Source organism: Myotis daubentonii, chromosome 7 (assembly GCF_963259705.1).
Source record: "Myotis daubentonii chromosome 7, mMyoDau2.1, whole genome shotgun sequence".
Lineage (NCBI taxonomy): Eukaryota > Metazoa > Chordata > Mammalia > Chiroptera > Vespertilionidae > Myotis > Myotis daubentonii.
Window position 1 is genome coordinate 1,900,256 of NC_081846.1, and position 24,524 is coordinate 1,924,779.

General features: G+C 46.8%; 1 protein-coding gene across 3 annotated transcripts in view; it reads left to right on the forward strand.

The window, feature by feature from the left end:
• GULP1 (GULP PTB domain containing engulfment adaptor 1) overlaps positions 1–23,335 on the forward strand; it is a 151,279-nt gene extending 127,944 nt beyond the window's left edge. For 2 of the 3 annotated variants that reach the window (XM_059702530.1, XM_059702529.1), the window contains 7 exons: positions 4,371–4,469; positions 5,537–5,674; positions 8,717–8,833; positions 9,452–9,544; positions 17,471–17,609; positions 19,866–19,960; positions 22,928–23,335. In XM_059702530.1, the coding sequence (XP_059558513.1) occupies positions 4,371–4,469; positions 5,537–5,674; positions 8,717–8,833; positions 9,452–9,544; positions 17,471–17,609; positions 19,866–19,960; positions 22,928–22,999 (753 nt within the window). In that variant the 3' untranslated portion in view covers positions 23,000–23,335. Of the gene's footprint in view, positions 1–4,370; positions 4,470–5,536; positions 5,675–8,716; positions 8,834–9,451; positions 9,545–15,633; positions 15,847–17,470; positions 17,610–19,865; positions 19,961–22,927 lie in introns of all 3 variants that reach the window. The other variant, XM_059702532.1, reaches the window with a different exon arrangement.
• Positions 23,336–24,524: the final 1,189 nt, after the last annotated feature.

The window sequence follows — 24,524 nt, forward strand, 5'->3', positions numbered from 1 at the left end:
TAGATGGAGGTGGGGCGGCCTGTGTTCTGGGTGAAGAACCGAAATGGGTAATGCTTTTCTGTGTTCATTTTATCTGCAGATATTCGTCCTCATGTTTTAAGTAAATAGGCTGTGCGGTCCCAAGGTGTTGTCTCTCCCCTTTGGGGGGAAAGCGAGGCAGCCATTCTTCCCGCCGTGCAATAGGGAGGGTGCAGACTTGCCCTTCCTGGGCCAGCGCTCCTCAGCGCTGATGGAGACGTTACTAATAAAAGGTCTCAGTTCATGGGCAGCAGGCAGAATACGGTTCTGTTTCCGTGTTCAGAATGCTTCACGCGCTGAGCAGGAGCCCAGCTCCCCTGACCATCAGAGTGGTTTATAAAAGAATAATGGCATTAACCGCAGTGTTTCTTCGTATCTAGGGGGGCCTCTATTCCGTCACCCCAAACCCAGACCGAAAGGACTCACTCACATCATGGCCAGATAAACTGCAAAGAGATACTTGAAATGAAATGCTTTGGGGACAAAGCTAGTTTTTATGTACAGCGTGGGGCAAAAGTAGGCCTACAGTTGTTATTATGGAAAATAATACGATAGTTAATAAATAATAACGCATGAAAAACTCGCTGTTTTGTGTACTCACAGCGGTAAGCCTACTTGGGCCACGCGTGTTTTTGTGGGACTTTATACGCAGTTCCGACGTAGTTTTACGTTTGGAAAGGTTCTCTGTTAAGGACGGGAGGTGGTTGACAGGAAGAGACACGTTACCTGGCGCCGTTTAAAACCGCATGGCCAGGTGGTAGTGGCTCAGCCTTCCCAGGACCTTCCGGAACAAACGTGTTTGTGCGACGCCATCTTCACTTGGGTGATTGCAAATAATACTTAGATTGGGAAAATATACTGAGGGTGATGACTCAGGAGCCAATGGAAATGAATGGAGCAGTGTTTTTCACGTGCTTTTAAATTCTTTTGTGTGTGTTTGTTAGAGGCCACAAATCAAAGTATCTTGTTTCTATTTTTTAAAAAGAATGTTTAATTCTGCTGTTATGCCGAAATGGCCAGAGGGTGGCGCTGTGGCTCCACTTAAAAATAAATGTGCTCGCATTGTGTCCGCACCCCTCATTTAATTTCCTGCTCATTTTTCTTAGTCACACGCATTCTGACTGCTTTGCTACCCACTCCAGTGAAGGATTTTATTTCACTTGCTTTGGCTAAGGTAGCATTTTATAGTTACTAAAGTTTTTAAAAGTTTGCCATATTAATATGTTGGCCTTTGACTTAAAAAGAATGAGAATTTTGGGATCAATGCAATACGATGGAACACTTAAAGATTTTTCAGTAATTTATTTTTCATGCTACTCTGTTTAATTATGCCTGATAACTTTCAGGAAGATTTAAAAAGCTGATCTATTTTATTGTATGCCACTTTTCTGTCATTTTGTGGAGAATTTATAGTTTATGAATTTTTCTAAAATGTAAAAATTTTTGTCAACGAGTATGTATTTGTTGAAACATCATATTTTATATTTCTTGAGTATGTTTTAGCCTGAGATGTAAGAAAATACCAAATTCTATAAAGTCTGACAATTTAAAACCCCTTTCAACTTCTATCTAATACCAGTGTTTTTGTAAGGAATCTAATTTGAATAGCATCTATTTATTTTTATAAACACAATTAGTGTCAGTTTTAGAGGACTCGGTCCGTAGGAGAAGCCAGGATCGTGGGCTCAGGAATAACTCCCAACTTCTGTGAAATCTAATCCAGCAGCTTTTTCATTCGACTTCAGTCTCTCTCTGTAACGAGACGCTGTTTAGTTTGTTTTTCAATCTTTCTTATTGATTTTAGAGAGAGAGGGAGGGAGAGGGGGAGAGAGGTGGAAACATCAATGATGAGAGAGAATCCCTGGTCGGCTGCCTCCTGCACGGCCCCTGCTGGGATGGAGCCTGCAACCCGGGCCTGTGCCCTGGACCCGTAATCGAACTAGTGGCCTCCTGGTTCCTGGGTGGGCACTCAACCCCTGGGCCACGCCAGCCAGGCAAGAAGTTTGTTTTTTAAACGCAGAAAATCTGTGTGCAAAAGAAGAGTCGTTTAGTGATGGGTGGCCGCAGAGCTAGGTCAGACCTGACCGCTACCCACCATTCAGGACCCCGGTCCTGGCTCGGGTGACCTGTGAGTCCCTGAACACAATCCCTTCCTCTCACGTGAAGCAGAGGCCAGGCCTCCACATGCTTTAGACCAGATACTTGATGTTGGTTTTCCTTTGTCTCCCTCTGTGTTTCCCCTCCCCGGCCTCCGTCTGTTTTTCCTGCCTCGCACCCCCACTTCCTTTCTGCATTCCTTCTTCCCTTCTTATTTTTTTTCTGGCAGAAAAGCAATAGCTCAGCAGACGGGTTGCTGTTGGTGGGTGTTCTGTGCCAGCCCCTGGGGAACCAGGAGGGGTTCCGGGAGTGTGGGTGCAGCTGTGGGAAGGTGGGCGGCCGCTGCTCGTCCCTGTGGGAGGAGGGAGTGGACGGGAGGCCGAGGAGTCTGGCAGCCCAGAGGGTCGGTCCCCGGTCCCCGGTCCCACGTGGCGGGTGATGGTGAAAGCCGCCCCGGCACATCCCAGGGTTCTGGGGTGGCGGGGGGGGAGACACACCCACATACCCGTCCTCTCTCTTTGGGCGAGAGCCGGGGTGATTTTCATGATTCTCACTAAAGCAGAACAAATCTCTTCAAGAAAAAAAAAAAAAATCAAAACCCTCTGGCCCGAATTAGTGGAATTCATGTGCAGAGTCCCACCCGAGAAGAATAAAGCCAAGGCCCCACACAGGCCGCAGGGGGGAGGCCCTGGCCTCTCTGCTCCGGGGGACTGCACCCCGGGGGACTGCACCCCTGGGGACTGGGGACTGTACCCCGGGGGACTGCACCCCTGAAGTCACGTCTGCCCTGAGTTAGAGGCTGGTGCTCACAGCACGCGCACACACACACACACGCACATGCACACGCACACACACACACGCACATGCACACGCACACACACACACGCACACGCACACACACACACGCACATGCACACGCACACGCCGAACCCTGCCCTGCTCGGTGCTGTGAGGCAGGCCAGGATGAGCCACATGCTGAGAAGGCGCTGAAGGGGGCGAAGAAGTCCGATTCTCTCCCTTAGTTCTTTCTCCGCGTTTCCATGTCTTACAAAGAAAGTGGGGGGGCGGGGGGCAGGCACGCAGGGAGATGAGCAGCGTGGACCCTTGAGGGCGCCCCGCCAGCCGGGACTCAGTGAAGCGATGAGTACTGTCCTTAGTAGCCGTGTCCCGGGGCGCACTCACACGGAGCAGCGTATGTCCGTGGTGCGTGTTCTAAAGCAAACCCTTAAAAGTAACGTTGTTTAGTGTCCAGTGTGACGGGCCCTGCAGGCCTGTTTCCGGCGCTAAGTCCGTGTGAGCAGAGGAGAGATCCCACACGGAGCGCCTGGCTGTTCTGGGCTCCGGGTGACTGTAACAGAACCACGGCATGTACATGCACCTACGCTCCAGGGAGCGGTGCCGGCGCTCCTGCTGCGAAGCCTCCTGGAAGGTCCATGTCTGCAGGAAGCTCACCTGGCCTCCGCTCTGAGGACTGCGCTGGTTGGGGTGATTGCTCCGTTCTTAGCTTGACTTCGAGTGTGGGAATCGGTTTCACTTTATTCGTTGATTTGATTGGGGAGGACGTGCACCAAAGAAGCGTCTGGAAAGGGAAGGCTGGCCCAGCAGCCCCGGGGGCACGCTCTCCACCCGCACTACCAACAAAAGGTCGCCCGGGCCGGTCTGGCTCCGTGGATAGAGTATCGGCCTCCGAGTGAAGGGTCTCGGGTTCGATGCCAGTCGAGGGCATAAGCCTGGGTTGCAGGCTTGATCTCCAGGAGCAACCGGTCGATGTGTCTCTCTCACATGGATGTTTCTCTCTCTGTGTCTCCCTCCCTCCCTTCCACTCTCTCTAAAAAATTCAATGGAAAAATATCCTCGGAGTAACAAGCAAACAAAAAAATAAACGTGTTAATTAAAAAAAAGGTCCATAGGGAAAAAATTGATCTCTGCTTATCTTCCCACCAAGTTTTCATTTTCTCAACCAGCGTGAATACAAGTTTATAGATGCCACGGTCGAAGCAGATTAACGGTGGTTTCTAAAAGTTACTGGGAATCAATCTGATTTTCAGGATGGTAATGATAGGTACTGTGGTTTCTAAATATTTTGAGGTTATGGGGGATTTATAAAATACTTTATAATAGGCAATAATTTAATGAAAAGTTCAACACAATACAAACTTCATATACATATATATGTATGTATATATATATATATTTGTGTGTGTTCATTCTTCATAGAAACAATTATAATTTTGTGAATAATTTTTCATTTGTAGTTTGCAAGACATATCAAGAAATCTGAAGGCCAGAAAATTCCGAAAGTTGAGTTGCAAATATCAATTTATGGAGTAAAAATTCTAGAACCCAAAACCAAGGTAAGGCTCATTTTTGAATGTCAGACCCTCTCGAATCTTTCCTTGTGATTAGATTCCTGTTTTAATAGATACGTGATGTTTGTTACCGGTTGGAACTGAGGGTTCCCAGTTGGCGGCCGCTTAGCCCTGGGGTTCTGCGGGGGGCGCCGGGCCTGCGCTCCGGGGCCTGTGCTGCCGGTGTGAGCAGCCCGGGCCCCGCTGAGGGCATGAGCCCTGGGGGTCTGGTCTCAGGTTCCCCCCGGGGCTGGGAGACGCATGAGGGGTGGGTCGCTGAGTAGGAAGGAAGCGGAGGCTGGTGCTGTTTCTGGAAAGGCCCTGGCTGCCTGCTGCCTGTGGACATGGTCAGCGCGTCCTGTCACCAGGGCTGCCGCCATGAGCCCTCGGACCTGCCGTCTGACAGCGGAGCTGGTTCCGCGCTGCCTGGCGGCTGCCGTGGCCACCTCCACAGGTCTCCCCGGGGCAGCAGGTGGCGGGCCCTTGCTGTCTCTCCCCACGGCACCTGGGCCCACACGGCATCTGCCCACACGGCAGGAGGTCCAGCACCAGCTGGTGTTCAGGGAACGGACCAGTCCCTCGTGTGTGTTTGTGTGTTCACGTGTTTGTGCGTGTTCGCAGGAGGTCCAGCACCAGCTGGTGTTCAGGGAATGGACCACTCCCTCATGTGTGTTTGTGTGTGTTCATGTGTTTGTGTGTGTTCACATGTGTGTTTGTGTGTTCATGTGTGTGCTTGTGTGCGTTCGCAAGAAGTCCAGCACCAGCGGGTGTTCAGGGAATGGACCAGCCCCTCATGTGTGTTTGTGTGTTCACGTGTTTGTGCGTGTTCACATGTGTGTTTGTGTGTTCACGTGTGTGTTTATGTGTGTTCGCAGGAAGTCCAGCACCAGCTGGTGTTCAGGGAATGGACCAGCCCCTCATGTGTGTTTGTGTGTTCACGTGTGTGTTTGTGCGTGTTCACGTGTGTGTTTGTGCGTGTTCACGTGTGTGTTTGTGCGCGTTCATGTGTGTGTTCGTGCGTGTTCACCTGTGTGTTTGTGAGTGTTCACGTGTGTGTTTGTGCGTGTTCGCAGGAAGTCCAGCACAACTGCCAGCTGCACCGAATATCGTTCTGCGCCGACGATAAGACGGACAAGAGGATCTTCACTTTCATCTGCAAAGATTCCGAGTCCAACAAGCACCTGTGCTACGTCTTTGACAGCGAAAAGTGTGTACGTATGCAGCTGTCGTGGGGGGCTGTCGTGTTACGGTCCAGGGATGTCTTGCTTCCGGCGTTAGTCAGGTCTTGGGACGTGAGCGAGGCCTGTAATTACTTAAACTCGCTAATGGACCCGTCCTGCCCCCGGCCGGCCTGCGGGATCCCGTCCGTAACTGAATTCTCGTGTCAGACACACAGGCTCGCAGGCAAACTGCGTCTCCCAGGGCGCCAGCCCTGCTTATGCTGTGCACTCATTTATCTTAGAATCATTTCACCTATTTGTGATTTTAATCTCAGGTATGATTTAGGAATGTGCACATAATGCAGAGTGATGGTCAGCAGAGTTCGTCTTTTCTGGAATGTTAATGGATCTGATGCAAAGAAAGATGTTAAACTCCAGGAAATAACGTCTGTGCGACTTCTTTAAAAATAGCCAACACTTTGAAGATATGGTTCTTCATTTTCATTCCTCAGAAAGCTTACCATAGTGAAAGCTAGTAGAATCGGGGAAGGTGTGAGCGCATGTGTGCGCCTGTACATGGGGGCGAGTGTTCACTTGTGAGTGTCATCTAAAGTTCTCAGCAGGTGAGGACGGTCAGGGAATTCTAAAGTTAAGTTCTGCAACGATTCTTTAATCTTCTGGAATCTAAAGGAAAACCCTGGGTCTTGATTATAAGCATAAGCTAATGCTAATCATAACCTGTATTCTATAGTCCGAGGTCCTGTTGTAAAGCGTAAGATGTGAATTCCAAGACACGTTGCAGCCATCAATGGCTTTTTCTTTCTCGAGAATGTTTGTATTGATTTTAGATAAAGAGAAAGGGAGTGGGAGAGGGAGATAGAAACATCAATGATGAGAGAGAGTCATCAACTTCGATCAGCTGCCTCCTGCACCCCCCTCACGCCCCCTGCTGGGGACCAGGCCTGCAGGCAGGGCCTGTGCCCTGACCGGGAACGGTGACCTGGTGGTGCCTGGGTGATGCTCATCCACCGATGTCTTCAACGAGGGAAGGACGTCTCACCTCGGCAACATTCTTGGCTGAGACGGGAAAAGAGCTTAATTCATGCATTTGCTCATTGCTCAGGCTGCCATAGCTGTCAGAGGACTAGTGTTATCGTCACCCTCACGCAGTTATTTCTGGTTTCCGTATGTGAGCTTCTTGAAAACGAACGCTTATTTTATTTGTCCACCTAAGTCCTACAGCAGGTGGACAATAGACACTCAATGAATTTCTCTTTAAAGAAAAAGGCCCTCTTTCAGTGGAACATGCTAATATCTGATCTTTTAGACTCTGGTGCCCTTTAAAAAGGCAAATTAATGTGCTAACCTAATTGGCATCCAAATGTGTTTTGAGAATTCGATGAACATTATAGGACATTTCGTCAGAAAAAGATTGCTTACCCACATGAGAAGTGCTGTGTGCACAATAAGGAATTTTCTGTGCAGTCCCAGTGGCTTTTGAAATGTATCCTATTGAGTGGATGCATGATGTTTAATGCTCCAAGTGCTGCTTCACTGTGATTGCTTGCAGATGTTCCCTGTGTGACCGAGAAGGCTAAAGTGGATCTTCTGTGTGTGAGATAGACTGGCCTTTACCACTTACACCAGTGATGGCGAACCTGTGACACGCGTGTCAGAGGTGACACGCGAACTCATTTTTTTGGTTGATTTTTCTTTGTTAAATGGCATTTAAATATATAAAATAAATGTCAAAAATAGAAGTCTTTGTTTTACTATGGTCGCAAAGATCAAAAAATGTCTATATGTGACACGGCCCCAGAGTTAAGTTAGGGTTTTTCAAATGCTGACACGCCGAGCTCAGAAGGTTCGCCATCACTGGCTTACACCGAGCAGAGCACTTGGTTGTCTTTCTTGTCCTACGCATGGAAATAGACTTCCTTGGGGTCTTTTGAAATATTAATAGAAGAGATCATTATGAACGTGAGCCTTCTTATGGCTTTGTGTGTCAAGTGCTTCTCTTCATTTGATCCCCATCAAATTGCTTACGTGATCGTTTAAACATAAGCTTGCCAGAATCCCTGACTTTATTGCTACCCGATCATCACTGTTTGTCACCGATTTCCGTAATTGTGGTTCCTCGAGGCATCATTCTCTCTGAAGACAGCGTGTGCGCATTGCGGTTTCCGAAGGCTGAAAACGTGGAGCCTGCAGCGATGGCTCACACCGTCTGTGTGCTCAGCACTCAGAAGGGGGCCTTTCAAAGCAGAGCTCTTCGGTTTCCACCTCAAAAAACAAGTTCATGTTGATCGGCTGGCGGGCAGGGAATCTACGGGTCACTCATTCGCCAGTAATTCCGCTGCAGGGGGATGGAGTCTGGGCTTCGGGAAGCAAGGGTCCGAGCTCCCTCTCCAACCTCAAGTTAGCGTCACCTCCATGAATGAGCTCAACGAGGACTGTTTCCTCAAAGTTTCATTATATTGTTTTTACCTCAAGGTTTTATTTGCTCTAATTGTATTAATTTGCATAGCCTGTAGCTATAAATATAAAGGAAATTGAATTTATAATGTAATACTTATTAAAAGAGAAATTCCCGGGCCTACATGGTTTCCTTGGGGTGATGTTTGTGAAGCCTTCAATTAATGCCTTTACCCAACTTCATGTTAATATCATAAGTCAGTGTGTGTGTTTGTCTTATTTTTTTAATCTATTTTTATGGATCTCAGAAAGGAGAGGGAAAGAGAGATGGAAACATCAATGATGAGAGAGAATCATTGATTGGCTGCCTCCTGCACGCCCCACACTGGGGATCGAGCCCGCAACCCAGGCCTGTGTCCTCACTGGGACTTAAACCGTGACCTCCTGGCTCATAGGCCGATGCTCAACCCCTGAGCCACGCGGGGCACATTATTTTTTTACATTGTGCAGGGGGAGGCATCGAGCTGTACTCAGCAGCGAGAACTCTGCTCATTTCCACTCCTCTACCCCAGCTGCTGCCCTTCGGAAGTACCGATGGGAATGCTTTTCTTGTGGTTCACAGAGCAGCCCGACACATGACCACTAAGTGCAGGTCTCCTGTGTTTTATTCGTATGAAGGCGGAAGAGATCACTTTAACCATCGGCCAAGCGTTTAACCTGGCATACCGGAAATTTCTGGAATCTGGAGGCAAGGATGTCGAAACTAGAAAACAGATCGCAGGGCTCCAGAAAAGAGTGAGTAAACTGCGCGGGTCATGTCGCCTGTGGCGTCAACACAGGGAAACTCCCATGTCATCAGGCAGACGTAGCAGGCCGCCATCCATCCCCCCCACGCTGTCCCGTGTCCCTCCCACCATCACCCGCCCGCGCGCGGTCGTTAACCGTTTCGTGTTGGATTCCCGCAAGAGCGTAGTGTCTCATGTGACTCTGCTTCACTCCTGATGCTTCTCACGGGGATCAGAGCAGCAGCAGCAGCCGAGGCCGGGTAAGTGGTTTCCCACGCAGGCCCGGCCCGCGCCTGAACGGCCACCTCTCCGCGCTCTGCCGGCCGCCAGCGCCTCCCCGGCCTGCGGTTACTCTCCAAGGTTACGGGCCAGACTGCACCGCGCCCCAGGGAGCACAGACGAAGGAATAGGAACATGCCTGGTGCACACGTGTAAAAACACTCTAAGCGTCATAGGTCTGCCCGGGGACCCAGCACTCTGTATCCCCCAAGCTTCATTTAATAATACCAGGCAGCACATTGCAATGGAAACAACAGGGAATCCCACTCGTGAACGCAGTTATGATCAGAGCCGACGTTTCCCAGGAATCCTTTTCTGAAGGTCTGTCCAATGATCATTTGCCTTTTAGATTCAAGACTTGGAAACAGAAAACGTGGAGCTTAAAAACAAAGTGCAGGATCTGGAAAACCAGTTGCGAATAACGCAGGCGTCAGCCTCCCCAGTAAGTACACAGAAGCAGGGCATGTTTTCCCGGGAAGCGGATTTCCTGGTGACAGAGTGTCTCTGGGTCAGCAGCTCGGCGACGTTCCTAGCAACACTCTGTAGTCAGTAGTTTAAAGCTGCACGTGGGTAGAGGTGACAGCTACTCCCCAAGGTTAATTAAAAATTAAGATGTCCATCCGGCCAGAGGAGCTCAGTGACTGAGCGTTGACCTATGAACCAGGAGGTCGCGGTTCGATTCCCGGTCAGGGCACAGGCCCGGCTTGCAGGCTAGATCCCCAATAGGGGGCGTGCAGGAGGCAGCGGATCAATGATTCTCTCTCATCATTGATGTTTCTTTCTCTCCCACCGCCTTCTCTGAAATCAATCCTATATAATAAAGAGCTAATATGCAAATGGTCATCACGCCATCATGCCGTGAAGCCCTCACGCCGTCACAGTCCATCACCAGGAGGTTGCGTGCACAGCGTGGAGGCGGGTCCCAGCGGCTCCAGCCTCCCTCTGGGGCGATCCATCGAGGAGCCCTGGATGGGTGGGCGGGGCCTACCTCTTTGGGGCGATCGATCACGGGCTCCCGCACTGTGAGAGGGCACAGGCCATGCTGGGGGATCCCCCCCTCCCCCGCCAGTGCACGAATTTCATGCACCAAACTTCTAGTAAAAAATAATTGTAAAAAATGTGAGATTTCCTTGGTAGCTCAGATCAGAGTTGTTTTTCCGTGTTGCTCTTATCACTTATTGTTGTTGTTTCTTCCTAGAATAATTCAGGCCTCAGGTTTTTTCTGTGGCACATTCTTCATTCTATTCCTGCTGGTTACTGTGTGCTGAGGTTAGACTCACTGGCCTCAGCCAACCTGCCCTGGGAGCACTGAGCTTCCTCCTAGGAGCTGGACTATCACCAAGACCAAATCTGCTTCCTTACGTTGCACAGACCAGTTCCCACGGGGAGCGACACAGCGCATTTCAGACACTGACATGAAGGCTAGTCTCTTCAGACAGCACTCAATGTTTGTGGTGAAATTATTTCCCTTCGGTTTCTCAGAAATGTTAGATCCTCTTCCCAATACCAAGAAAGATACCATTATTTTGTGATTTGGCTAAGTATCATTTTTGGAGGGAGATGGAAGTTCAAACAATATTTTTCCTAGGCAAAATATATTTAGGATATTTTTTCTTTTTGAATCGTGTGTACTGATGATTTTCTCCATTAAAGTGTATACCTTATCTAGTATTTTTGTTAATATATATTTTTACTGACTTCAGAGAAGGGAGAGGGAGAGAGATAGAAACATCAATGATGAGAGAGAATCATGGATCATCTGCCTCCTGCACACCCCACACTGGGGATCAAGCCCGCAACCCAGGCCTGTGCTCTGACTGGGAATCAGACCATGACCTTCTGGTTCATAAGTTGACGCTCACCACTTAGCCACACCGGCTGGGCATTATTTTGTATTTAAAAAATATTTAACGTATCACGGCATATACTATGCGCTGAGACACAATGATAGCATTTGCAAACTTTTGAAAAGAATGTTTGCTGCAGATTTTTATGTGCAAGTTCCTTTTGGTTCAGTCACTAGGCCGACTCAGGGAACACGTTTTAGCCCATAGGTCTGTGTTTGCCATCTGGCGCTGGATAGAATGCGTCCCCAGCTCATCGCCCTGAAGAATGCTTCTCTGGGGAGATAGTTAGGGTTTCTCACTTGCTGTGCCCTGGAAGTGGGTCAGAACACATGCTTCCCTCTGCACCCCCTCCCATCGTCCCCTGCAGCCGGGGGTATTCCCACTGCTTGGCAAGTAGTGGGTGCCCGTGGGGCGATAGGGCCAGGTGAGCGGACGGAGTGAGGCCTGTGCCCTCGCGCCTTTGTCGTGCACACGACGTGCTGGCGCGTCCTCCTCGGTTCCGGCTGGTTCTGCCGTTCCTTCTGACTGCTTCCTCTTCACTGCCATTGCCAGGCGCTTCTCATCACGTTTATGGCTTTTTCGCCTCCCCCATTTTATTTATTTATTTTTATTTTGGGTGAATTTATGGAGGTGACACTGGTGAACAAAATCATACAGGTTTCAGGGGCACGGACCCTGTTTTGTGTGTCCCCCCCCCCCCCCCCAGTCAAGTCTCCTTCCATCACCATGGATCCCCCCCTGCTCTCCCCCCCCTCCCCTCCCCTCGCCTCCCCTCCCCCGGGCAGTCCCCACATGAGAGATGCTCTGAATGACACGGAGCGGAACGGAAGAGAACGGGCGGCAGCCTTTTAGAGAGATGGTGGCATGCGCATGGGGGCGGCGGATGAACGTCAGGGCAGACGGCGAGAACAGGCACGGCCGGCGCCTGGAGGGAGAGCCAACATGTGGAAGTGACTGGAAGGTCCGGGTCTGGGTCTCCCAGGGCCCGTGGGCCAGGGCGGAGCTTTTGTGTTGTTGTTGTGGTTTAACGGCCGTGGGGGAGAAGTCGGGATCAGGGCATCATCTGGCTGCTGCTGGCACCACAGGCTACAAAGAGGCCAGAGAGGCCCGGCCGGTGTGGCTCAGTGGTCGAGCACTGTCCCATGGACCAAGAGGTCCCAGGTCTGACTCCCGGTCAGAGTACAGCCTGGGTTGCGGCTCGATCCCCAGTAGGGGGCGTGCAGGAGGCAGCCGGTCCATGACTCTCTCTCATCATGGATGTTTCTCTCTCCCTCTCCCTCTCCCTCTCCCTCCCCCTCTCTCTAAAAATCAATTGAAAAAAAGCGTGTCAAGAGGCCAGAGTGAGGTCCCAGACTGGCCAGGCCGCTCCTGCCGTGGAGAGGGCGGGAGGAGGCCGGTCGGTCTAGACGTCTGTCAGTTGAGCCCGTCAGCAGAGCGTGATTCCTGATGCGCGTGGAAGCGGAGTTTGCAGGATTTCCTGATGGCTGGTGGGCGCCGTGGAGTAAGAGAGCGGCGAGGATTGTCCCTTAAGGTTTCATCCTGAGCCTGGGGTACGGGTGCCACCCTCCGAAGTAGACGTGACGTGGGGGAGGGGGCAGTAAGAAGCAGTATTTCACTCTTGCTCACGTGAGTTCTGCCTACCGGGCGGAGCTGTTCAGTGGATGCAGGAGAGACAGACCTGGGACTCAAGGAGGGGCGAGCCTGTGGTGTGGTCCCCGAGTGAAAACGTTTGCTCTTCCTGTGTCATCGGGGGAACTCTTGTCGGTGGTTTTGGCTCAGGCTCCCAGGGTAAGCCTGCTCCTGCAGCGCTGAAGGAGTAGGTTGGTTCAGGCCAGAGAAAACAAGTAGGAGACTTTTTCTTTTGTTTGCTCTCAGTATTAAAATGAAAAGACATTTTTCACGACGAAGAAGGTTTATCTTTAATAGACATAAACATCCCAAGCCCCTTTTCACCTAGAGCCAGTTCCTTAAGTGCGTGATGGATGAAGACCACTCCTGCTTTTCATTTTCTCGTGTGTAAACTCACATGCTGTGTCTCTGCTTGTACTGAACAACCAGCACGCTGGCCTGTCTCCTGGGCACGCGATGGTGGTCCCTGGTCCCTTTTCCGCCGAGTGAAGTCGCCCCGACAGGCTGTGTCCACGCCTCCGTGTCCACTGACACGGTGGGCGGCTTCCCGTGGCTTTTGGAAGCCGGGTCCTTCTTAGGACAGCGTTTCGATACAGCGAGAACTTTCCGTTACTTGGCTGTGCTGTTTGCTCTGCGCTGTGCTCTGGTGGTTTGGCAGTAGATCAGAGGTTGGTTTTCCGCCATTTGGTACTAATTATCTCGGGACAATCTGATTTCCATTTATTGCGTTCACATGGCAGTGCTGCCTGTATTTATATCAGAAAAGGGGTTTGTTCTGGCCTCCTGGCCGCGTGGCCGCCTGCAGAGGGTTGCTTCATTAGGAGATGTGGGCACAGCAGTGACATCCAATCCCTGCTCTTGATTCTCGTGTCTGGGTGCTGACCTTGCACACTTCTGGCTCGAGGAGCCGTTCACCAAACCAGGCTCTTGCCAGGAAGTGAAGTGAACAAAGTGAGACCCAGTGAGACCGGCAGGCCCTGCCTTCGCGTGGTCGGCCGCGGGGCCACTGACGGAGCTGAAGAGTGGACTCCCTGCGAGAGAACAGTTTATCTTCCTCGGGCGTTTTCTCAGCGACGAGGGAAGTGGGGATGGGCAGGGGCAGATGGTGCAGACGCCCCCTCACACAACAAGCCCACCGGGAATCTGTAAACAAAGGCCCCGTGTTAAACATGCGCGTTGCCTCAGGAACACTCGGTGCCCACAGGACGCGCTGACCAGTCCTCAGCTTCTCTTTCCTGACTTCACTTCCAGACCACGATCTGCAGAAGTAAACCCTTGTCTCACGGGAAGAAAAATACTCCATCCGGCCCCGACCATGAGTCCCTGGTTCAGCCACGCAGCTCTCCTCCTCCTCTCTGAGAGAGTGGACGTGGTAGCCATGCGATTTGCAGAATTCTTGTAAGAACATATAAGATGATAATGGGTCTTATAACTAAGAAACCAATATAAACAAATTGTGGATCGAGAAAGCTGAAAAAATACATCCATGATGCTGTAAGTTCTAAATTCTAGAAGTTGTTACTTATTTAAAAAGTGATGTAACCCGGCCAGCATGGCTCAGTGGTTGACTGGGAGGTCATGGTTCGATTCCCGGTCAGGGCATGTGCCCAAGTTGTGGGCTCGATCCCCAGTGTGGGGCATGCAGGAAGCAGCTGATCAGTGATTCTCTCTCATCATTGATGATTCTATCTCTCTCTCTCCCTCTCCCTTCTTCTCTGAAATCAATAAAAATATATTTTAAAAATAAAAAATTAAATATAAATAAATAAAAAGTGATATCGAAAATGTGCCCTAACAGTGGACTTTAAAAGCGTGAATTAGCATGGCAGGATAGAACGTATCGCTGGAACCTTTTTACATTACTATTATATTTCCCATCTTTAGTCTTATTTAACCATTTTTAATGAGAAATTTTTAATTTAGACCTTCATATAAATAAATAAAAGTAATTTACCTTTTAAATTTCATTCTAAGTAGAATATTGAACCTCTATTTTAATAATTTTGATAAATCATATTTTAACCTTAAAGTTGTTTTACATTTTTAAAAGGGTCTTGGAAGGTTGATGGCACCAAAATAACAGCATAAATGGTGCCATGCTCCTATTTCTGTAGACATCCCCCCAGAAATGCTCAGGCTTTCGTTCAGTGTTTGTATGAAATGCTCACGGCGTTCACTGCCGGGCGCCAGACCGCCACACCTTCTGTGTGGGCACAGCTCAGAGCTGAAATGGTCCCCCAAGCACATCCCCCACGCATGCTCTCCAAGCATGTCCCCCACGCACGTCCCCCACGCATGTTCTCCACGCATGTCCCCCAAGCACGTCCCCCACACGTCCCCCAAGCATGTCCCAGCCCCCACACGTTCTCCAAGCACGTCTCCCACACGTGTTCTCCAAGCATGTCCCCCAAGCACGTCTCTCACACATGTCCCCCACACATGTCCCAGCCCCCACACATGCTCTCCAAGCACGTCCCTCACACACGTCCCCCACGCATGTCCCAGCCCCCACGCACATCCCCCAAGCACGTCCCCCACGCATGCCTTCCACGCACGTCCCAGCCCCCACACACGTCCCTCACGCACGTCCCCCAAGCACGTCCCCCACGCATGCCTTCCACGCACGTCCCAGCCCCCAAGCACGTCCCCCAAGCACGTCCCCCACGCATGTCCCAGCCCCCACCTCCTGGAGAAGGAGCCACAGGCGCCCAGGAGCAGGGATCTCAGACGCGGGCGCTCTCACTCGTGTCCAGTAGCTTCTGCGCCATGACCAGCTCCGTGCGGGCACAGAACTCGTCTCAGCAGCGAAATAACTGGGAGCCCGGGCATCGCCCGGGACAAGGCCACATCAGTGGATCCAGAATGTAAGGACGGTCACAACAGGAACACCACCTCTACTAGACGCCTCTACTCAGATTCCTTCCAATATTAGTAACGTTTTTCCCAGGTGCCTGCCCTTCCCACACGCTGTAATTTTCCAAACAAGTTTCCGTGTGCACTTTCCTCCTTGTCCCTCCGTCTTCTCCTGAGAGCCTCTCTCTGTCCTTTCTTCCAGCTGCTGCTCACGGTGCCTGCCCACGGGCCCCAGCGCTGTGCGTCCCCGCTCTGGCGCTCGAGTGAGGACTCGCCCCCCTGTCTGCACCTTCCCCCCATTCCCGCCAGCCCTGCTCGCGGGGCCGCCTCCAGGCTGTCGCTGGGGATAACACCGCCGGCTCCTAAGTGCGGCCTTCCCCGGCCCGTCAGTGAGGGCCGCACCCCGAGACCGCATGTAATTTTCTGCACGGAAACTTCTCTTCACTTCCCGCTTATCTTTAATTCTGCCGGCCGTGCTGTTAGAGGCCTGGGCGGTGCGGTGGGTCTTGCACAAAGGGATCTGGGCCTTTGGTCGCCTGACGGCAGAGAGCTCCGGGCGGAGGTGTGGGTGGTGCGCCAACCCCAGAAAGATGGGACGGGGACCTCCAGGGACCCTTCGATGCAGCAGAGGGGACAGGAGGTCACCGGTGACGCTGGCGGGAGCAGTTTTGGTCGAGTTCATGCCCAAACGGCAGAGACTAGCTTGATAGGCGTCGAGGGTTGAATGGAGTACAAGTTGGGGTAGGAGAGGTAGTGCCTTCCTCAGGGACCTGAGCCTGGGAGGGGAGAGAAAGGGTGAGAGAGGAAAAGAGGGACAGAGCGAGACATCTTTGGTTCTGTTTCTGACTGCAGTTGAGATGTGGGTTCTTGGTACTCGGAGGAAGGTGAGAGAGGAGGACGCGAGGGCGGGGGTTCGCAGAGCAGCGTTCCTGAGGAGGACGGGGTGAGGGTGAGGCTGCCTGAGGCTTTGGATAGTATTTATGTTCAAGGGAAGGGTGGTAAAAGGGGAAGATGACAGCGATTTTCCTGCGTGGAAACGTGCGCTAGCAATCCTGCTAATGGCAGGTCTGTCATCTCTACACATAAGCAGCCTTATTAGTGTTCATTGTTTTCATCGTCTGTGACTCAGAAAAATAAATGCATTCTGGGAGCTGTCACTTTAACATGAACTACTCAAAGCGTTCTCTGCGTACGTTCTCGTAGGAAAAGGAAACATTTCCTCACCATCCCTCTCCGATGTGGGACTTCTTTCTTTCCTTTCTATGGATTGTGTGTGCATGCGCGCGCGCGTGTGTGTGCGCGCGCGTGCGTGCATGTGTGTGTGTGTGCGTGCATGTGTGTGTGTGTGTGTGTGTGTGTGTGTGTGTGTGTGTTTTCCCCTGAATGACAAAGTGATGATGATTTCATTCTGTCATTATGCCCTGGCTCAGATAGCAATGATCTTGGTGGTATATTCGGTGATTATTAACTTAAACCACAAGGTAGGGTTTTATTATAAAAAACTTGGTGAAATCTTAGTCAGCAGAGAAGGCACTGCAATGTGTGTAAGAGTTGGCTGTCCCTGTGGTTATAAATATAAATTGAAACACACCCTTAAAAACTGTGAAACTTGTTATCATTGCATTTATATGGTTATATCTAAAAAGGTTCAGTCACTTTTGTTCAATTATTTTTGTTTAAAACTTATAATTTTATGCAAGATCTATTACTGACATGTTTTCTATAGTTTCTAGCATGTTCAGGTCTCTGATACAAATGGCAGTTATTGCTGGATGCACAAAAAATCCAGCGCGTGCTCCGTATCTCCCGAGAACAGTATCGGCACTAGGTTTGCCCTCATCTTTGAGGACATTTTTGCAGAAATTTCCTCTTGCTCTCTTGCCCATGAGCATTTAGCATAGCTGTGTGGACCATATGAAATTGCCAATATGTCATTGTTTTTGGTTCGCGGAATTTGTTGTTCATACGTTTTGCATGTATCTGAAGTAGTTCGCATGCCAGTGTGTCCACATGAACTAACTTACCTTCTCTCACCGCAGGCCGGCAGCGCGTCGCCTCAGTCGCCCTCCACCGACATCTTCGACATGGTTCCCTTTTCCCCCACCTCCCACCCGCCGGCCGTGCCCACGCCCAATGGCACGCAGCCGCCCCCAGTGCCCGGCAGAGCTGCCGAGATCAGTAAGTTCCGACACACGCCACTGTGCCTGCTGCGCTTGTGTACATTGTGATGGCTGACGAATACTTTTGTGAAATTAGGTATCTTTACAAGCTCATGAAAATTTTTTATAACATTTTTGTTACTGATTTCAGAGAAGAAGGGAGAGATAGAAACATTAATGATGAGAGAGAGAGAGAATCATGGATCGGCTGCCTCCTGCAGGCCCCACGCTGGGGATCGAGCCCACAACCGGGGCCTGTGCCCTGACCGGGAATCAAACTGAGACCTCCTGGTTCATAGGTCAAAGCTCAGCCACTGGGCCACACTGGCTGGGCTCATTAAATTTTTTAATTACCGAAGTGTTATGTTTACATGTGCATACAGTATTATGTTTACAAAGTATACATGTGTCACATTCATAGTTCAGAGTATACTACTAAAGACATTACTTACATTTAAAATTGTATGAAAATGACATTTTGGTGTTGGGTTACTTACATTATAATACAAAGCATTGACTTATATTTTTATTGGGTTATATTGGGGCTGTATTTTTAATGTTTTAGTGATTAAAACAACTCTGGTGGGAATTTTCATGATTTTGACATGTTTCACGGAGCTCAGTGTAAATTTTGGGATAAGCTTAGTGGGAGAAATACATAAATCTATGCATTCCACGATTCATTTATTACTCCTACAGAAGCGTTCTTTCTTTGACATCTGAAATGTTCGAAAGGCGTTGCTTTTCTGATTCACCTTCTGAATCTAGAAGGGACATGAGAGTCTCTTTTTGATGAGCTGGAAAGCAGCTGACAGACGCTCACTATTAATTGTCTTGAATGTTTGAGCTGCGCCCCGTCACAGAAACCGAAAGCATAGTTCCCACGGGCCGTGATCCGGCACCGGCGCCGTGTCCAAAGGGAACCTGAAGGAAGGAGAATTTACACAGTCTGCTCTCCTGCACCCTCGCGGCATCACAGGAACACGCTTCAGTGTGACTCTGAAGTGTGAGCGTAAGGCTCACAGCATGGCAGGGCCCTGGGTGGTGTGTGTCCCTCTGTGAAACGTAACGTCTATTCCCACGTGAGGCAGCCATTGACTTTAGAAGACGAACGTAAATGCGGAGGAATAACATCTTTAAAAGTCTGTTGATGGGAGCGTTCGATACTTTACCTAACTTGAAATGTATACACAAATCCCTCTGGGTCTAGTTTGTGCCAATACACCCATCATCGTGTTCTCAGAAGAGGTTGCCAATATCCTGATGCTGCCATGGGCTGTTTTCTGTCCTTCTGCGTGTCCGACACTCTTCCTTCTCCGCTGTTTTACAACTGGTGGGAGACCTCTCACTCTTCAGAGTGTCTTTATTTGGGTGATAAATGATATGTCCCTCTTAGGTTTATACAATCCTTACCAGAGCCAGGGACTTCTAAGCATTTGTCATTTATTAACTTATTTCATATATGAATCTGATGCCCCAAAGTTATAACTGGAGAAGCAAGAATCATGGGGAAAGGAGCAATGCCCAGGATACAAGCAGCTTGAGTACTATTTCTTACCCAGCCTTGACTTTAGAGGGTGGTTACAGTTTCCTGAAAATGAAAGTCTCACTACATTATAACTTCCCAGGCCCATCGATAACTTGAAATTCCTTTATCGTCTGTTAGGGTTTTATTTGAATTGATTCAGAGGAAAGAAACTTCTTAACCATTAAAAAATGTCTTTTTCAATTAAATAATAGGTCATAGTCTTATCAATCACAGCCATTGATTTTAACTTGGATACTTCTTTGTGATTAAGAAAAAGTATACTTCAAAATATATGTACAGGGAGCTTTTTGATGCTGGGATGATACTGGGATTAAGGGTTTTCCTAGAAAGGTGACATGAATTCACACCACATGAGATGAGATCCCTTAAATTTTTTCTGAGATTCATACGTGAACTCTGAGTAAAACTGCCTCCTGGCCCGTCAGTCCTGCGCGTTGCTTCACAACCAGGTCCGTGAGTGGAATTGGGACGCCTCGGTGAGGAGCATATTCATTTTAATAGCATGTAGGTGTTGTAGTGCATTAATTACCAAGTGTTCGGTGGCTTTGATGTTAGGAAGGCCTCGTTAAAGACGCATCCTAAAGGGAGTCTGTGCTTCTGGTTGGTATTTGACAAGCCTGAGCTTGGGAAAGCCCAGCGCACAGGGTGGGCGGCTCGCTTGTCATGCGGGGTTTCTTTACGCGATCGGCCTCTGTGTTCATGCACCACGTCTTGTCTTCTGTCCAGAACGAGACCTGTTTGGAGCAGAGCCCTTCGACCCGTTCAGCTGTGCGGCAGGCGACTTCCCTCCAGACATTCAATCAAAACTCGATGAAATGCAGGTGACTACCCGGCAGATCGGCTCAGGCCTGGGCTTCTCTCCAACAGATTGGCCCAGACATGGGTTTTTCTTTTTAATATGTGATCCTGTGTACCCACATTATCCTTTCCTTGAGTTATTATCACTATGAAAACATACTTAAAGTAATTACTTTACAATAATAATATGCATTTAGTCCTATAAACACTCCTGCAGACGCTAAGGGTGAGGTTTGTTTTGGTTCTTAATGGTGCAACTTGCAACGGCAATACAATGGTTCATGTTCTTATGCATGATGGCTCATTATTTTGAAATCCAAGAATTTAAATGTCAGTACACTGGATTTATAAGATTCTATCTCAGTCTTAACAATTATGAATTTCAAAACTGTGACTGGGTGGCTGAAGGAAAACCTTTGTCAGGCTGTCGTCAGCCGCTCCTGAAAGAGGCATTGGAGGGCAGTGCGTGACTTGGGGCCCTCGGTGAAGAGCAGAAGCCGGTCGCCAGCTTTTTAGGAATGTCGTTCAGTTGGGTTTTGTTCTTTCTCTCCCTTTCATTTTCCAGTTTTGAGCTGCTCTGGAAGTTTGACGATCCTGGTTTTAAGAGCTCTATAGAATGAGCCATGATTAATCCATGTTCTTATAAACACTGAGTTCTCCTGTTTCATTTTCTCTTTATAATTTGGTGAAGTTATTATATGCTAGTTTTTATCAAAGACATATCCTTGAAGCTCTCAGACATATCTTAATTCAAAAATCATAATTAAATAAAAAAAATTACAACACCTCATAAAATCCAAGTTAAGAACTTTGATATAACAGGATGAATGATGTTATTTAGCTGAAACTGAAATCACCAGTATCAAACCTTCTGTTCGTCTTAGTGTCGCCATCTCTTTGCTATATTCCAAATACTGTGAAAGTTTCACCCAAATAGTGCACGGTAACTTGTCAGGAACGCTGTATTTCTGCCACATGGAATCCATGGCTATGCTTGTGTAAGGACGAATACATTTATGGGCAGTGATGTGATAGTATTTGTTCTCAAGTTTAAACAAATCATAAAGAGTACTTTCTTATCAGTGCTTTTTAGATTTTCACAAAATTGAAAATTTTCCTATACATTTTTGAAGATAAGCCTACAACTTGAGATCTTTGTCGGCACTCGGCTTTGAGAAGCACTGTGTGGAATGGCTGCGTGATGGGTTAGACAGAGAATGTTGAGCTGTGTTGTTTTTGCTGTTACTTTCATTTTTGCCACTTCTAATATTTTCTTAATGTCTTCTCTTTTCTGCTTTCATGGTGGGTAGCGCCAGAGATGGTTGGTATATTATTTTTTATAATAATTTTAAACAGCTTGCAACTTTTTAAGGCTAAAACTGTAACATTTGCATGCTTTGTTTAAGAAATATTAAAACAGCAGTTTCAGATGGAGGTATCTGATTATTAATTGTGTTTAAAGGACCCTACAACCCATACTTTAAAGTATTTTCTCAACGACATAGTCATTATTGTGTTGTCCGTATCATTGCTTGCCTATGTCTTTGAGTCCAGGAATAACTTGTAAGGTCACTTCAATTAAAGTAAAATAACATTTTCATCGAAAGTCTATGATTATTCTATTATTTATTTTGTTAGCTTAATTAATCAAATGCACAGTTAGCTACTATTTTTATCTTTGCATTGAATATAAACATTTATACAGTATAATGGGCGTCATAAACCATCATATTGAGTTAATAAGCCTACTGAAATATTTGGTTTCCCTTTTTTATTGACAGAGAAAGGTCACAGAAACATCTCATACATGTACAATTTAGTAAAAAATGTTAAGCCATATTTCATTATAAATTGCTAGAAAGTTAGATATTTATTTGAAATCAAAAATTCAGGTTTTTCATTTGACATAATTTAAACTTCTGGTACATGACGTCAGCAGGGAAATCAGTATAAAATAGCATGGTCAGCCCAGAAGTACACCTTGTAAGTTATAACAACTTAATACCTGGAAAGTCAGTGAATGGTGAAAGAATTGTGCATTAAGTGATGTGAAGTTGACTGGTTAATAACTTGGAGGATCAATGTACCAGTATAGTAGACACAGCAAATATTCAAATACATTTCATAAGCAGTAGACAGATTTAAATGTTTGAAATATGAATATCAGACCTATTATTTGGAGAGAAATTTTTATAAGGGCATATTTTATATAAACATATAGTCTTTTACAGAAGAACTTCCATAGTTCTTTTAAAATTTCTATTTAATAATATAACTATGTCAAATATACGTAATTAAAGTACATAGATAAATGATTAAGAAACTAAGCAATCAACAGATGAATTTTAAAAAAATAACAATAGTTCCCAAAAGAAAACCAAGTGGCTGGTATACATGTAGAGATGTTCAGTCTAATCAGAGAAAACATACAAATTAAGTAAAGAACTATAATCTAGCAAATTATAAGTATCATTTTCTTACTAATAATCACAGTAGTGCAAGTGACGGAGCAAACGCCAACTAACTGCGGACTGGCGTCAGTCCCCGCGTGCCTCTGCTACTAATACTCATGTTGTATTCTTCACCAAGTTAATACACTCTGTTCTGAGGAGAGAATAATTATAAGTGTGAAGATTATGGAAAGTAATACAGTACATCTTAGAAATGGCAAAATACGGGAAACAGTTAAATCATATTAAAAAATAATAGGCTGATGCTCCATAGTCATTAAATCAGTTTAATGGGGACTCCGTAAAGAAAGCTTGTTCTGCTAATGGGTGTCAGGATCCGCCTGGGGTGTACACCTACGTGAAAATTTGACAAGCCGACATTCTGACATTGAATTATTTCTTAGTCGCTCAAAGCCTGAAGATTTCAACTTTTGTTCATAGTCTCTTTGATTTACTGATTTTATTTATTTATGTATGTATTTATTTATTTATTTATTGCCAGGTGCTCTCCTACTTTAATGATTTTTCTCTGCTCTACAGGAGGGGTTCAAAATGGGACTAACTCTGGAAGGCACGGTGTTTTGTCTGGACCCCGTGGACAGCAAGTGCTGATGTCAGAGGAGAGCGCCTGGTTCGTGTTAAACTTGTTTGATCTGCACGTACGTCTGTGATTGCTTTACAACAGGTCTTACCCATGTGCCAATATGTTTTTTAATATCTTCACTTTCTGAAAATTATTTCCGCAAAATTTCCTCATACCTTCACTATTGACCTGTAACATTTTATTTTAAAAACAACTCACTGTATTCTTTTATGTTCCTGTCTGTTTCTGTTGTAAAAGAATTTCTAATCAGAGGACAAATGATCCAAATATCTCTCTTGTGTTTGAGTTCTACAGCATTCGCACCTTGAAATCTGTGTTCAGACTCCAGGCTGCTAGTTTAGTGCTGATTTCCCAAAAGCCATACCTTAATGAAACCTTTGAAAGTCCTAAAGAGATATACCAATGCCGAACTGAATACTATATTCAAACTAATGAACATGATACCAGATGTCATTTTATGTATGAAGCGCTGTTTCCTATCGTTGAGAAAATGTAAACTTTGAATATAATGCCACTAAGTCATTTTTGATAGGTGAAATGACAAACATATAAATGCCTATTATAATTAAACCAAATGTATGTAGAGTATTGGTAGATGCAAGGTAATAATAATGTTAGCCATTATCATCGGTTATACTCTAAATATTTTATTTCATAAACAAATATTGTGGGAAACTGTAAAATTTCCTTTTTAGCAAACACAGTTTAAGTTCTAATGAGATAAGTTACGTTACTAAACATATAGACATCCTTCGATCTCATGTTTCCTGAAAAAGCATTTGGAATGTTTGCTGTCTATAGCTGCACTGTCTGTTACTCGTATTTATTTTACCAAATATATTTTTGCCTCAAAATATTGTGATGTCTCATTAGTTTTGATACTATACAGTCTATAGAAACTCCTCTTCATGAATCACCAATTTTATTTAGCAAATTTAATGTTTTGTTGTTGACATTGGAATCTCATTTTTTTTTTTTCACAAAAAATCAAGTTGCTGCTCAGTTTATCTTTAACTTGAATAATAATTGTTACGCAGTGCAACCAAAATTTACGGTTAAAACTTACCATTTGGTTCATCACAATGTGAGGACAATGAACGAGGCTGCATTGCTGGGAGGCCTCCACAACAGATTCTCTGTCTCTTTTACTCTCAGAAATTTTCTTCAAGTGAAGGTACATTCTCCCTAGGAAAAGAAATCGAACAGCTTATGCAATATTCTATTTGTATGTATCTCCATAAGGGTCTATGATGTATGTAAGCCTTCTTGGTTGTTTTCTGGTATCTGTTAGGTTGTACCTTAATTAGAAGGTAGTATATGTTTCATAAAGAAAAGTCTTTATAATTTTGTTTGTCATATAGTATTTTGGAATTTGTATAATGAGGACGTTTAGGAGCCATATCAATGGCTTTTTTTAACAGATAGAATTTGTATTTTTATTGTACTTTAAAAAGCTTTATGTAATAGGTATATATTTAGTGGCCATTTATTATCAATGGTAACATAATAAAATACTTAAGATGGTATTTGCAC